A 16,257-nucleotide genomic window follows, 5' to 3' on the forward strand; every position below is an offset into this window, starting at 1 on the left:
AAAATTGCTAATACAAAATTTATAAAATGTTATAATTTTTTTACCTGATATGTTCAAATGCTCGGGCAAAGTATTTAGTGGAAAACTGTCGTCGTAAACTTGTTTTCCCGTTCTCATGGTATAATTTTGAATCGCCTGGTTGGTGCTACATATAGCGGGGTAGAGTACGTCATCCATATTTTCCGTGGAAGTGGAACTGCCGCAGGGGAACAGTGCGAAACCCGAATGCGCCGAGTGTTGTTGCATCTGTTTCTCGCGCAATGGATACTGGGACAAGCTAGCAACCCAAGCCAGGAGACCACAAACGGATAATTCCAGCAATCTGACAGCGAACTGCCAGCCCCACCAAAGCCAGGGATATTGCTGCGGACGTTCTTGAACGCCGAATATGCCATAGAGCTGCAGGAAGCCCATGAGGATGAACAATAAAGCGGTGGCGATAGTAGTGGTGATGGCAGTGCTAAGAGCCACCGTAGTAGGATCGGCGCCCATCATATGATTCGCGCCGGCCGCCTTATTGCTAGCCATATGTATCTGCGAACGTATTACACGATACACGTACATGTAACACAGGCCTAAAGTAACGCAGACAACAATATAGATACACTGGCAGATGAGCGGCAAGATCCTCGCTTCGTCCTGATAGCCGAGCATATGCGCGGACACGTGCAGAGATACGCACAGCACAATATGCACCATGGATGAAAGTATAAGTGTAATAGGTGAAAGAATGCTGTTGTTAAGTGAGGGTGCTTCCGAGCACCGAGCAAGGTACAGCATCAAAGTGGCGAACGCTGTGGACAGGAGCGGTGCTGGCAGATACATCAGCACCCTGGACAGCGATTCAGGCAACGAATGCCCAAGATTGTAAGCGTCATAGAAGAGATGGAAACACCTCAAAGTGCAGATTGTGGTCACCAGCAGATGAACGGCTAAGAAATACGATTGCGTAAGTAGATTCGTTGCCTCGTTGAAACGTACGATCTTGTAGATCGAATACAAGGCCATCAATGTGAACATAATCGCTGCAACGTATACGTGCAACGACCAGGCGATTCGCCACGTAGATTCGAGTGGATGCGTGTCGACGTGCGGTATAAGACGATCGTCGTCGTCGTCGGCGCTCGTCGGTCGCTTCGGTGTTGGCGCAGGCGGTTGTGCCTGCGGATACGGTAGCCTCTCTGTATCTACTATCTCAATACTGTCAGTCTTCAGGCCGTGTTCGTTCCTCAGGCCGTGGTGATAACCGTCGTCATCCTGCCGGCCAGTATTCGGTAGGTTGAAGATCGTCGGTTGCGTGACGGCGATCTTCGAAGGATCTGATGTACTGCCGTACGTTTTCAACGTGCTAGTACTTGGCGACGATGTAGTTTTGTCGGTTGTTGGTGCAGGCGGAACGTTTGGCAGCATCGGGCTCTTCGTCGCCAAGGGTTTCAATAATATGTCAGGGATATCCTGTTTTCTGCCGTTACTGCCGGATAAAATTCTAGAAATACTGGGGTAATGAAGGGTCACGAACGAGGGATCGTTCGTCCCGTTCTTACGATCGGCCTCCTCTCCGGATTCCGCGGGCCTCTGCTCCCTGTCGGGTACGTTTGTCAGCTTGTTCTTCGAGTGATGCCTCTCCGGCACCTGAGAAGGACTCTGAGGTAGATCCGGTGGTCGGATGGGTATCCGTTCGTGCGCTGGCGTCAAGCTCGGTGGCGGTACCGGCCTCCTGTTGCCGACGTGCACGTCCGAGTTGGTGCCTCGCAACGTGGGCTTGTCGGCGAATGGGTGCAGGTATTCTGGCGGAAGGGGTGGTGTGAAAAGTGCTCTGGAGGGCGGCGCGTACGATGGCAGATCTCGAAAGACAGGCGGCGATGCCGTGACCCGCGGCGCCGCCGGATACTTTATAGCGGGCACCGACGGGTTCGTGGTGGTGCTTGTGATCGTGCTGGTTGTTAACGGCGACGGGACCGTCGACAACGTCGTACTGGCAGATACTTGAGCGTCGTACGCCGGCACGCTACGCTTCGTGGTCGCTGAGTTGTGCGCTACCTTGTTGAAGATCGCCGCAATGGTCTTCTCCAGAGCAGTGTGATCCAGATTGAAGATCGGGCTGTTAGGTCCGCCGTCGCTGTTCGCCGAGCAGATGGTCGAACAGAACTGTACGGCTAGCAGAGCTGATAAGAAGAACAGCCGCATCATCGGGGTCATGATGCTCGTAAGGATGATCGCGGACACTTAAATGCCCTGTCTGGGCATCGGTTCATTCCATAACAGAGTCGGCGCCGCTACGTGACGAGAGAGATGTCGAGAAGAAAACGTGAATCCGTAAGTACACTTGTTGAGATGAACCTTCGTCGACTATAACGCTTTTCTTTTTTTTTTCTTTCTTTCTTTCTTTCTCTCTCTCTCTTTCTCTTTCTCTCTTTCTCTTGTTTCACGACTTCTTTGTTCAAAGGTAGATCTCCTCACGTGGAATTTTGTCGCGTGTCACATTCCTGAGATTGACTGTCTTTAGATCCGCTCTCACCGTGTTGTTCCTCTTTCCTCGCGACATCCGGCACGTTTCCTTTCGAAACGTCGGCGTGGCGTTATATTTTGCAGCTTATACTCTCGTGGTTGATCGGTAGATATGCTCGAAATAAACGTGAGAGGCTTTCGAATGAGATGGGGATGGGGCTAATAGTATCTTCTTCGTAACTATACTTTTATCTACATTTTTCCGTGTCCTGGCGTCAGATAGAATTTCCCTTGATATCTGCGATGTGTCGGGCGATTAGGCGACGTATAGAAACGAAATTCAATTTCTTCCTCGGATCATCCAACATCTTCAGAGACTATCGTCTCGCTTCGCCCGTTTCCATTATATGCGGAATACGTGATCCAATCGCCTGAGGATTATTTTTCCGCGTTAACTTCGTTACCGTTGCTCCACAGTTGACTCGATTTAAAATCTATCTACTTGCGTGACCGATACGTCGGCGACACGGGCTTGTTAACTGAGTTTGATCCGATATCGCTGTTGCTGTTGCCGTTGCCGCTTTTGCTCCCAGAAGGCCATCCCCAGATCCGTGAGAGCCCCGGCCGGAACGTGAATCGCCGGGGGAGCATTTAACGCGTCGAATTGATCCGTATTCCTAGTCGCCAACACGGCTTCGTAATTACCGTATCCATTTCTTTAATTGGGACGCGAGCGTGTTCGCTGCAGTCATTCGGGTTCTCTCCTCTTACGGTTTTTCTCTCACAATGTTGCCAGTAACACCTGCGAAAAAATATCTGTCGTCAGTTCAAAAGAATTCAGGCTTATCGTAATTATTAATATTAATATTAATGATGTAACCTAATTAATGATCGAATGCTACAGACTTGCAGCGTTACAGACTCGCGAAACATTCAACTTAACGTCTTAATTAATAAGTATCTGCGCTCACCACGAACGTAATAATGTTTAATATACATATAATATAATATTCGCGGTATGAATACTTTTATTTCATTCTTTATAACGCGTTAAATTTTTCGTCACGATCAAGTAGTTCTTCCAAGCGCGAACTGCGCAGACGCGCCGGTGCGCCGGTGTGCCACGGCACGGCCGTCTCCCTTTCTTTCCCCCGTGAACCGCCGAGCAGGTAACATCTCCGGAAGAGACGTCCAACCCTTTGAAGTAAGTACCAGCCTCATTTACACATATTACCGTATATTTTATTCTCCCTGTCGATCATATAACCTCGTGAGTGATTAATTCAGTCTTAGTTCATTCCGTAAATGATAAGTAATTCCTTCGGTAAGATAAAGTACCGCGTCACATTCCCGTTAGTTATAATTCATCAAAGTGATATTCATCAAAGAATATTCGGCATCGTATTTTACATACTATTCGAAATAATATTCGTGATATAAATTCCTTTACGTTCGGTGAACTTGGTAGAACAACCGTACATAAATGTACACAAACATAAGACCTTAGCTTGTACCTTTCGGCACTCGGGTAGTTTAGGAACGCGTGATGTTTCTCTATTCCTACCGCTTACTCTTGGCCGGTCGAGTTAATGCGTATGAAAAATAACATTTAATATACCCCGACTACAAAGTCACGTAATAACTTTTGCGTTTCTCTTTCTACATATTAAGATGGAAACGCACTTTCGTCGCCGCTGCTGCAATGGGGGATCATCGCCAGGGTCTAGTGCGCAATATGGAAGAATAGTTCACCAGCCTACGTTCCAAGCATCCTGAGAACAGACTAGGAGGTATCCTGCTCCCGGTGGAGCAGCCCCAAAGTGATAAGTTAACGTATCGCCGCAATAAGTAATTAACGAACCGCAGTCGGTTCGTCGGCCGTTTCGAGAGTTTCGACAGTAGTCGCGCGAAAGATTTTATCCGAATTTTAGAAACGGGAGTGGCATATAACATCGGGCGCAAGAATGTGATAGATGATTCATTTTCGCGATTGTAAAATCACGGTCGCGGCTTTCGCGAGTTTCCCGTGCGCGGAAGAATGACTCGACACGGACCCAACTGAGAGGAGGAGGAGGCCCAGGAAGGGTATCCTGCTTCAGCGGAGCGACATTTCGGTGAGAACTATTTTTAATTATATAAAATTAACGGTTGCTCTGTTATTTTGATAATAATTAAAAGAAATAATAAATTAAAAAGTCAGTAAAGAACTAGTTTTACATCTTTAAAAAGTTTAATGTAAGAGATTTTTTTTTTTTAGACAAGATAACTTTCTGCTTTATTTTTTAATTAAAAAATTAATTAGAAGCGCGTGGAATTTTTTTTATTATTTTTCAAACAATTGACATTTTGAACATCTCTACAATTTATACTTTACATTTTATGTTTCAGTATCGACATAGCTGAATAACTCCGCTGCTGCGCATCGAACCGGTGAGTCTTTAATTTTTTTATAATAATATAACTTCTGTATTTATGCGATATCAATAATCTGATGGGGACTCGATAAATTATAACATACTTAATGTAGAATATGCAGAAGAGATTTTACTAAATTAAGGTATAAACTTGTAAAAATTTAAGTAAAAATTTTATAAAACTAAACTTAAACTTATTCTAAAACATTTTCGAAAGTTTGTTAGCAAGGAAAATATATAGGAGATGAGAAATAATTTCAGCGGTATCGCTACTCTTAAATTATACAGTTAAGAAGTTCCTTTCTTTTCCCGTCTCGAATAGTGCCTCGTCGCGGATCAATTAATCCCGTAAACGGATAAAAATAAATAGTATACCAACCGCAAATGCACAATATCCGTTACGCATCATTAATTTACGCGTTATTAATATTATTAGCCCGCAGAAATATGTAAACGAGCAAGTTCGCGCTGGATGTAATTGAGTTATTCATAAATACTACTATTTATCGTTATTAAGTTAATTAAGCCCCCGATATCGGGCACCGCGTTGCCACCGGCAGGCAATTCGCCACCGGTAATTGATCGTAAAGCGATCCGAGTGGCGAGGTATAAATTTCTGGGACATCTTAGACAATGGGAGAAGTCCTACAAAACGAACGGGCGGGGCGACCCTTCGCGATACAAGACAGGAAATTGATTCGGCTAGGTAAGACGGAACACGTGGATGAGTCATGACGAAGACGCGGGGTAGTGACCATTGATTTTATCCTTTGGCTATCGTCCGACATATCTCGTTGAGCGAAACGAAACTTAATAACGGGGAACATCTCTTCCGACCACGAGAGATTTGATTTTCCATCATTTCGGCCGCCAGTAATCGTAGTTGGGCGCGCGATACGTGATGTACTTCATAATGAGATATATTTCGAATATTCCGGACAGGTAATACTGCGAATCACAGGAACAAATCTAAACAGCTAGAGATGTAAATGCCTGGTTATCGGATTGTCGCGCTCGCAACCCGTAATGATGATTATGCGTGATTATCTTCTCACTACAATGTTGCACGGAATCTCTTTGACCCTTTTTAGAATAAAAAAAAAAGAAAAAAAAAATTAAAAAGAAAAATAAAAGAGAGGAAAAACCCATATTATTTCAACGCGATAATTTCAAAGATAAGTTTTCAAGATAAGGCTTTGCGGTGGCATAAGTTGAATTAGCTAACAATTTTTTTTTTAATTAAATGTTTATCTTCTATGGATAGACTAGTATCCTGCGTGACATATCGTGGTTAGAGTATCTTGATAAAAAAAGAAAGAAAAATTGCTCGCACGTGATTAATTGTTATTATCGTGTACAGTCGTACAGCGAACAGTAGTCACTCGTGACGTGATCAGAATAGTCGGGTGACTGATTCCGTAGGAGTGTCGATATTATGATTCATAGACGATCGGGAATATCTCGTGACACTTTGTAGACGGCAAAAAGTTACGCTCGCGTCAAAGTCGAGTATGATAAAATATAGATGTGCACCTTAAACGTTGGGTAAGGTGTCACTGGCGGAATGCGTACTCTTTTCAAGCTGACAAAAACAGTCGACTGGTAGGGTACACCGTATAGCCAAGCTCGAGAGGCTATTTGTCTCTTTTTCAACGAATATTTTCGGGTCGGCCGGTATCTTAAAATATTCGTTGCATGCTACCTTACGTGTAACCTGATTTTCAAATACTGCCGCTATCAAGATTCCATCGAGCAAAAGTGGATAACGGTTTGACATCTATGAAAGATCGTAAAAATAAATCAATCACGTATCGCGAAATCATAAATATATTCATACTTTATTAACGGCGTTGCTCGCTTCGCATATCTGAAGATGTGTCGCCGGTAAATTTGTATTCAGGCTGCTAATAAATTTAATTTTCTTACGAGAATTTCAAACGTCAAGCGCTTACGCCTCTTGCAAATTGTATTTTATTAGAAATCACTTTTCTTTTTTTAGTAAACTGAACGATTAAAGAATTGTTTTCTCTCTCTCTCTCTCTTCGCATAATTTCATTGCACGTTCAAAATTCGGTATTTTATAGGTGCTTTATTATTCTTTTGCAAATTTGTTTTATTTAAAATTCAAAAGGGATATTCGCCGGGGAGTTTCATATACTTTCATAAAGAAATAATCTGGTCATAAATTTTGTTAAACAACTGACAGATCAACAGAACAGCGATAATTCTACAGTATTTCGATGTAGGAACATATTATACTAGTTTAGCACATAAATCTCATATTGATATACATATATCATCCAGTCGCTTCCGTAATTACAAGCTTCGTGACACAGAATCGTTGAAATCGTTCGCGGTAAAGGGCATTATACTGATACACGTTTGTGATCCGCATGTCACGATAATAGTCTGTGAATTAAGCATTAGATCGAACGTTCACCAAGTGGATGGCGAACACTCTAATCAATAACGTGGTCTAAAGTCGTTGATCTCGTACACGGGCTTGTTGCTAAAGCATCTGCTTTATCCTTAAGAAACAATTTACTAGTGAATAACTTACTAGAAAAATTGACAATAATTTACGGATTATTATTAATAATTTTTTTTTTTTAATAAATGATAAATTTATTATTTTACATTTTTAAGAATCAAACGATTATTAAAGAATGTAGAACGACAGAAAAGCATAATAGGATGAGCACATCGTTTTCCGATCTTTCGTAGGATAAATAGCTCATTAGCATGATGCTGTAGCGATATTTCTATCCGATTTTAACACTGGGGCTTTTATTTCCAAGCGCGCAACGACTTATCATTAGCCACGTTTTGGCGGCCAGTTTATTTAATCCGGCAAACACGCTACGTTCATTGGTTGGTTAATTGGTTGGTTGGTTTGCACATCTGCGTCCTTTCACCCTTTTACGTTTGTCCCCGATCCATCGAATCGCGTGATCGCACTCGCCGATGCTGCGCCAATACACAAACCCTGCGGGCGATTTGCTCGATAGGAGTTGATTAAACCAAATCAATGCAGCTAATAATATCGTTTGTTAAGGCTCAAATGCGTTTACGCGACCGAGCAGGTAATTTTTGTCATCGTTCTATCGACCTTGTTGAGCTTGTTACTACTCCATCATACTACGTGAATACAAATTAGCTAGTTTTCGATACTTTTGGCCGTCGTAAATTTTCATAGTTTTTCTTCGCGTGTCGAACCGAGTCCGCCGGGACATTAACAATTCCGCATTTTAATTACCGATTGATCTCATCCACCCTTTTTTGGTAAAAAGTAATAAAATATCGAGAGGAATTGCGAGGGATCTTTTGATAAAATAAAATCAGAGCGCGAAATGACGGATCGCGGACGAGTAAAGGTTCACGTCCATGATATATGTTGACGCAAGTTGTTAGTTAACATAGTAAGTTCGCGTAACTTCATGTTCCCTTGGCTTAGTTTAATTAATTATACGAATGTCGGGATTGGCATGTTAGGGGGGCCCGCGTTCGTTCACATGCTTCGGTATGATATAATATCTAGGTAAAGCTACCTACCTATTCGTGACTAACTACCGTCTGCGGATGGCAAACGGGTGGATAGGGTGCGGGAGCTATAACCAAATGGGGCTGCACGAAGACCCGGGAAGTGTTTACATCTGTGATTGACGAACATTGACTATTACTTTCGTAATTTTTAAATCCCCCGAACGTATCACTTTCTCTTAAATTTCACATTCTTTTGTTCAGTATGCATTAAAGTCTTAATTTCGCGCCGATGCACTTCCCGCTCAGCGTATTGCGTGTTATTCCGCCAAATCCCATTTATTTTTACGACTTACTTAAAAAAATTTATTTCCAATTGGAATTTAAAATTACCTGCTAAATTTACAATGTATATTCATGCACGTTGATTTAATATTATATCCGCTAATTAAAAAACAATATTGCACTCTTTTTTTTTTTCTTTTTTTGTTTGTTTTTAATCGTACAATTACCAATAAAATAATCGTCTCAAATTATAGCTTTTTCTAAAGCTTTTATTATTTCTATAGTTTCTTTAAATTTTTTTCGCTTTGCATAGTTTAATTACATTGGCCATTACAAAGCGCGCGTAATTTTATACTTTCACCTCTTTCACGTTAAAGAAAATTGTTTTATATTTAATAATTTGAGCAATAGACTACAGACGTACAACATTTTATCAATTTTCAATAAAATTTTCAGTAAAATCGGTTAAAAGTTTGCATAATGTATCGCAGTTATCCGGAAAAATATTTTTCAATTCATAAAACATCATCGGAGGTCGGAGGTCGTGGATAGTGTTTCAGAGGACAGAAACGTAGGAGAGAGAAATATTTGTCCAACGCATATTAATTTCGACTAAACAATTTCAAAATATGTTTGCCGTAACTGTCGACGTTGAACTTCGTTCATCATAACAACAAAATATCGCACAATGAATATCGGTGTGATATTATGTGATTCGGCAACGTATTTTTAGCAATTCAAAAAAGAAAACTCGGGCGGGATAAATTTAAATACTTATACTTATTTATAAAATAATTAATATCGGTTTATTATATTTATTGGTGGTTTCAAAAAAAAAAAGAAAAAAAAACCACGTTGTGGCCGAATATTTTTTATTGCTCGATAGAAATATTTTATAGCTATTTAAAATTATTTTACGCGTATCAATAACACGTGATATTAATTACGATTTTAAACACAATTTTAAGTGAAATTATGATTTTATCATTTTATAGTCATTTCTCAAAATTTTTATATCGCAGTTTGATGAACGGCTTAATGGCAGGTATAATATAAAACTACTGAAAAAAATCCCAAGTTTGATGTAATCCGGTCGTTACGAGGATATTGGTAGCGCTAAGTGAAATGTGATCATGTTCGATCTGTTTTCAATTCCCAACAGTTCCTGAGTCGAATTCATTATCAGCTGTTCCTGTGCAGCTAGCATAACTAAACAAGGAGGAATTATGAGAGAAATATCTTACCCAGCTTCATTACAATTTACAACTTTGATAAACATTTCTGATAAAAAATCACGCCATAAGGAATCATTATTTTTAATTTAAGATCTCGATTTTATTAATTTTTATTCCTCCTTGCTGTGGTAATATCATTTGAGTTAATCACAGTTTACAAAACTTATGTTTCGCAAAAAGGGAACAAAAAAGAAAAAAAAAAAAAAGAAAAAATACTTGTTTTCAAAAGAAAAAATGCAAAAATATGAATATCGGTTATCCAATTTCCTCAAATATTTTCACAAATATTTCAATTACCATTTTAGAAGAAAAAATATATTGCAAAATAAAATATTTACCGGCCGAAATGGATTGAAAAATAGACTGAAATCTCGGCGCGCGGACATCTCGTGTACAATTCATTTGTATCCTATAACTTGCTCGGTGAAAAGCTTGACACGTGTACCGCGATTCGATTATCTCGCTCGGATAACTGCTCGCGCGCTCTTCAATGGCCGGTGATTGCGTATCGCACGCGTGTATATAATTCGCGTGTGTCACGCGGAGTTACATCGCAACGGTTTGCGAAGTCACGCGAGGAATTCAGTTGCGCCGATGCTCTCTCGCGCGATGTAACGGTGCCGGATTACTCGTTCACTTTCACGTGAGATTATCCCCCTTTTACGAGCGCGCGATTCCTTCGGGATGTATTAACATGCCGCGAAGTCGATCGAGCAGCGCTTCAAACCTAGCGTCAACTTTTCCAATTTCCGCCGAGTACTGAAGAGATCGCCTTACCGCGCGTGGAAGGGAAGAAGAAAAAAAAATCGTTCGAACGCGATACCTCGGTACTTCGACCCTAAATCCCCGCGATGCCGAAGGGAAAACACGGACCGGTTGTTAAACTTGTCTCAAAGTTTCACGCTAAAATATCTACTCCTTTCATCGTTCGCTGTGTTATTATGATGTAAAAGTTTCTCTTTGACAATTCAAGAATATGGCTTGATTAGAGACGGTGAATTTTATATCGCGTTTGGATTAAGTTCTCTCTTAACTCTAGAAGTGCACGGCTTCCCGATACGATCGTTGAGTACAGTACCCCCGAGTCGCATGACGTGTAGTTATCCCTCATTAGCTCCCTTATTTCTTCCTCTATGGAAAGGAGACGGTAATCTATTCGCTCAAGTCTTACAAGAAAAAGCGCGTAATTGATACTGATTTTGACGAGCTTCACGTATGACGTTGAATAATCAGCTCAATAAAAGAAGGCGCGTAGTTTTTCATTAAATAAAAAAAAACTGGAAGGTTTGAGTACATTAGAAATATTTAATAAACGTAATAGATTAAATTTTACACGCGTATACATTTTTTGTTTTTAATTCAGAATTAATTTTCTTTCGTCATAAAAAAAAAAATTAATAATAAAATTAGTAATGCGATATATAATATTAACGATGAGAGAATTAATTTTAGAGAAGCAAAGCCAAACAAATAATTTTAATTTTCCGTAATAGATATTATTAATGTATTAATATAACATTTCCGTTTTATTAATGTAACGGTGAAATATTATTAATACGTAGCGTCATCGTCGCGATTCTTCGTGACGTACTGAGATTGTACTTATCGATCAGCTGCGCAGGAATCGTTTAATCTAAACGGTGTCATGATCGTAAATTTAAGCTGACTTAAGATAAAATGTGAACTACATAACTGGGTCGAGTTCCAGCGTATTTGATAAGTAACCCAAACCCGTGCACCGTATTAATTATTAAAAGCACTAAGGCGGGACTATCTGCCTTTATGCTGGGGTCTCACGGGGAGCATTACTCGAGGAGAAGGTGAGGAGAGCCCCCGGGACTCGACGATGAAGTGGCCCGCAGGTGAAACCTCTCCCAATTTCGTTAATTATTAAACTCGCTGTCCCACTATTTCCTGCCTTCAAAAACTTACACTCGACAACATGCATCCTGTTATAGTCCGCTAAATTAATTCGCGAAATTAAAAGCACGTTGAGCAATAAAAAAGAAATTAAATTTCATTAAATCCCGGCGAATTAATTGAATGGGAATAATAGAAAGAGATCGTAAACGGTTTCCTAAAAAGAAGGGTAAAAATAAATTCTTCTTTTAGTCTATTTTCAACGTTTGATATAATTTAAAGATTGAGACTAAATAGAGACTGCTCCCTCCCTCTCCGTGTCTCCCTTTTTATAATTACAAAAATTATTTTTATCAAAAATATTTTTGACTCGGTAATGTTAATAATTTTTTTTCCCCCTTTTTAATTAATGCTAATTTGAGAAACACTGATTGAAAAATATAACTTTAACACCCGTTTGATGTCACGCGCACGCTTCAGTTCTTTAAAATTTCAATAGGTAATTTTTTTTTTATTATTAATTAAAAATCTGTCAAGACGGAAAGATACTTCGATATTGAAGGTATCGTTATTCATTTTAATTTAACATCCGCGCTCTTGGTGTATTCTGCACTTTGTATACAGAGCGTGTACCGCGCAAATAAACGGTATTATGGTGCGCGTGACTGAAAAATATCCCCTAATTAAACTCGTCTCAATGCAAATTAGTGCGCACAGAAAATATTTATTAAAGTAATTAGTCATGCGGGGCAGTCTATATTTACGGCAGTCTCATGGCTCGCGTTACAGTACAGCGGCAAAGGTTTTGCCGATGACAACAATACAACCCGGTACGTGACAATTTTAGAACTTTGCGTTAGTCATGTTCGCGGGTGAAGTTCTATTTAAAAGAACCGAAATAATTCAACTTAATTAAAATATGATATAAAATATATTGTATTTTTAAAATTATTTTTTAAATATTTTATTTTGATAGATCAAAATAAAAAAAATAATAAAAAATTAAAAAATAAAAATACATTGTTTGAGACATTTTAATTTGTACAAAAAAAAAAAAAATTTGAAACCACGCGACAATTTTATGATAATAGTTAATTAAATTTATGCTATTACTAAATACATTCGTATTATTTATACACGTACGTCAGACGTATTTCTTGCTTTCTAAATATATTCGGGTAAATACGACACCGCACCGCGTATCGTTATGAAAAACCATTGCTAAAACAATCGTCTTTCATTATTAAATGTCATTAAAGTGAATTTTGTATGAGCCCCATTAAACTTCTTGCCACACCGAGCACTTCAGGCCGCGTGGTAGCAATTTTATACCCTATAATGCCTAGGTAAATCTAATATCTAGGTGGAGTTTCGTAGTCTTCAACTAGAGCCACAGTTTTCACATTTATTAAAAAAAAAAAGCGCAGCACGGCTAATGGAAGATTACATACATAAGCTACTATTATATTCCATAATAAGTTGTAGAACTATTCGACGGTTTGAATTGCGGTAATTATAATGCATAACTGTCGTCTCTCCAACAGATTTTCCTCCGTTTGTTTCTACATTCCTGAACTATCGATAATAACGCCCATATTAGTCAAACTATAAAAAAACACGTTATGAAAAATAAACCGCTAATTGTCATTAATAATCGCGTAAAATTATCCACCCATAACTCTCTTCGCTTACTGGATATTTTAAGTATTATTAAAATTTATTTTTGTATTATAATCCAAATAAGTAAAAAAAAAAAAATCATTTATGATATTTGTGAGACGGGGAAAAAAGAGATGCAATTCTTTCTTTCGTTATAATCAAATAAATAAATGTCACTAACGAAGAAATGTCAGAATACCTTTGATTGCTAATAATTTAAACAAGAATTGATCATTCCGCCGACTTATTATGCTGTAAAGTGAAACCTGTTCGTCGAAACAAGCGCGTGCAAAATAAAAAAAAATTAAAAAAATTAAAAAAAGAATATGATGAGCGATCCTATGGGCAATTAGTGAACAGAAATTGTTCCGTCTCTGAATGAGACCGTTCGTTAAATCAACATTAAATTAACGCTACGGTCTATCTGAAAATGATATACATTGTTTCCTGCCGCTATCGAGTGTCATCAGTACCTCCACGGTCTTTGTTCACTTTTCATTGAAAATACGCCGAGAAATAATAGCCCGTGTCATTTTAAGCATCTTCTCAGAAAGTTGTACACTGCGGCGTTATCTCATCTAACAATCTTCTTTCTTTCTTCGGACAAACTCATAATGCAAGTCGCTTTACAATGGCATAAAGATTTGCGACTGAAAAAGCTCTTGCGCTCCTTTAATAACGCCGCATCTCAATCTCAGTCGTCAAAACAAACGAATGTTTCATTCTAAATACGAGAAGCATTAAAAAAAAAGAAAAAAAAAGAGAGAGAGAGAGAGAGGGAAGAAAAAAAGAAAGAAGTGCAATTAAAAAGAAGCGCAGACTTGAAGAACCGCAAATTCCGCGGCACAAAGTTCAGCTGTATAAATAAGTAATACGGACAATATATTTTCGCGTTGCGTGTTTTCGTTCTCGTTTTCAGAACGAAACTTTGATGTAATTTTGTCTTTCGTATCACCGCACGTCACTCGAGCCGGAAAAGGGCAGTGACGTTAAAAAGCAGAAACTGAGGGGGAGAAACGTCGTCCAGATAATGCGTACACAGTAAAATTTAATTACCCGACGCGGTTTTATGAAGCCCGCCGCAGTTATTGCACGCGAGGTACCTGACGGTACCTTCGGTATCGGTTTCGGTAATGAGACACGGTCGAGAGGACCGGAGGGGGCGGGGGAAAAGGAGAAGAAAGGTAAAAGATCCGTCCCGACTGGATTATAACAAAGTTGAAATATACAAACGTGCTGCGCGTAACTTTAACGGCGATTACCGAACTATGTTCCGAAGTGCAATGTGTGCCGGCTACACGACGGCAGGAATGTCGTAATCGACGTTATCCTTCGCAAAAAGAGCCGCTTTCGGTTGGCCGGTACGGCATTTAAGGCTTCTGTACACACAGACGATTTCTTTAATATCCAAAACGACCGACGACTGATTATCCGGCTTATTTATGCTCGCATAAAAAAAAAAAAAAAAAAAACGTAATAAAAAAAAAAATCGTTTGAGGAAAAGAAACGGCAACTATCCGCGCCACCGCCAGACGTTTCAGCGGCTTGTAATACGTTCGCCTTTTTTAAGCGAGGGTCCCTTCTCCCGCTAACAAGATCGTAACACGCCGATATGGACGATCGGTTGAAATTCCTACCTCTCTCCGAGATGCCGATAGAACGGCGAGGCCCGTGAAGCGAAAGGACGGAAAGATCACGTCGGGAATACCTGCGCGCGACGTTTCCTCGTACGTAGGATTTAAGAAACCCGAAGTGCTATCTGCGAAAGCTCGATCGAACGCGCAATAAAAAGCGCAATAAAAGCACTTCGCGACGAATTCGGTCGACGGTTTCTCTCGGGCGATCGCGTTTCCACTCGCACGGACCCAGCTCCTTCATAGGACGACCCTAGCTTACCCCGCGCCATCGTCTTGCCTACTCCTTCGATCAATTTGAAGTGAACTTTCCCTTGACAAAACTCGAGGAGCCGGGAATATTTTTCGAGTCATCCTGAAATTTCACCAATTTTATACGGCTTGTACTTGCTGCGAAAGCGTAATAAATATTACTGTCCGCGATGCGATATAATTTCTTTAATGCAATTTGCTCGAAATCAAGTAATATCGTTCAGGGACATGTGAGAAATTTTTTTTTTAAAGAAAGAAAATAAAGAAAAGAACGAACCGCTCAGGTCTCCAGCATTATTTTAATAAATTGAATCAAATATGACAAATTCCCATGAGAAATTGCATTTTATAAAGCACCCAAATGGCAGAGAGCAAATAATAGGCATTGCTGATGGTCTTTCGCTATGAATATCGCTATATTTGCTTAAGTTTTCAGCCCCAGTTTCATGAATTGAATTTTATTAAAGCAATACTGTTCGCGCTCGTACCGCGAACATGTACGCTTCCTCCTGACCGCTTTTTACCCGGAGTATATTATACCCCCCATGTTTTCTATGGCAATTCAATCTTCGCGAGAACGGTTTTTGTCCCATTAGCGAATTAATTTCACTCGTGTAATTTAATTCATTTAAATATAACATATATTTGCGGAGGTATATTTAATATTAATAGCTAGACAATGTTGCGGGACCCCGGCAGCAATATTTTATCAAATTTATAGAAAAAGCCAACTTGAATTTACTCGATGGGTGGAGAGTTGAAGGGGGAGAGAGGGGGGGGGAGAGTCCGTTACCGCCAGTTACCGCCGTTGTGTAAAATTAACGGCGGGATGATGTCCCGTATATATGCTACGGTAACGTAAATTCACTAGTAGAAGTATCACGTTACAAAAGATACTCGCGTTACACCTGCTTAAGTACCTAAGCAACGCTCCTTAAATTATGCAAATATACATCACGGCAAAACGTCGGGCGGTGAATTTTATCCCCC

At 39.8% G+C, this 16,257-nt stretch overlaps 1 protein-coding gene and 1 long non-coding RNA gene across 3 annotated transcripts in view; one reads left to right on the forward strand and one right to left on the reverse strand.

Annotated features, from left to right (window-relative positions):
* Positions 1-16,257, reverse strand: part of LOC139103114 (proline-rich transmembrane protein 3) — a 125,768-nt gene that overhangs the window by 2,591 nt on the left and 106,920 nt on the right. The window contains exon 3 of the mRNA XM_070657505.1: positions 45-3,250. Coding sequence (XP_070513606.1) covers positions 45-2,199 — 2,155 coding nt within the window. The 5' untranslated portion in view covers positions 2,200-3,250. The remainder of the gene's footprint in view (positions 1-44; positions 3,251-16,257) is intronic.
* Positions 3,247-16,257, forward strand: part of LOC139103128 (uncharacterized) — a 42,927-nt gene continuing 29,916 nt past the window's right edge. For both annotated transcript variants that reach the window (XR_011545833.1, XR_011545834.1), the window contains exons 1-2: positions 3,247-4,562; positions 4,837-4,878. This is a non-coding gene — a long non-coding RNA (uncharacterized lncRNA). The remainder of the gene's footprint in view (positions 4,563-4,836; positions 4,879-16,257) is intronic.

This window comes from Cardiocondyla obscurior, linkage group LG06 (genome assembly GCF_019399895.1).
Source record: "Cardiocondyla obscurior isolate alpha-2009 linkage group LG06, Cobs3.1, whole genome shotgun sequence".
NCBI lineage: Eukaryota > Metazoa > Arthropoda > Insecta > Hymenoptera > Formicidae > Cardiocondyla > Cardiocondyla obscurior.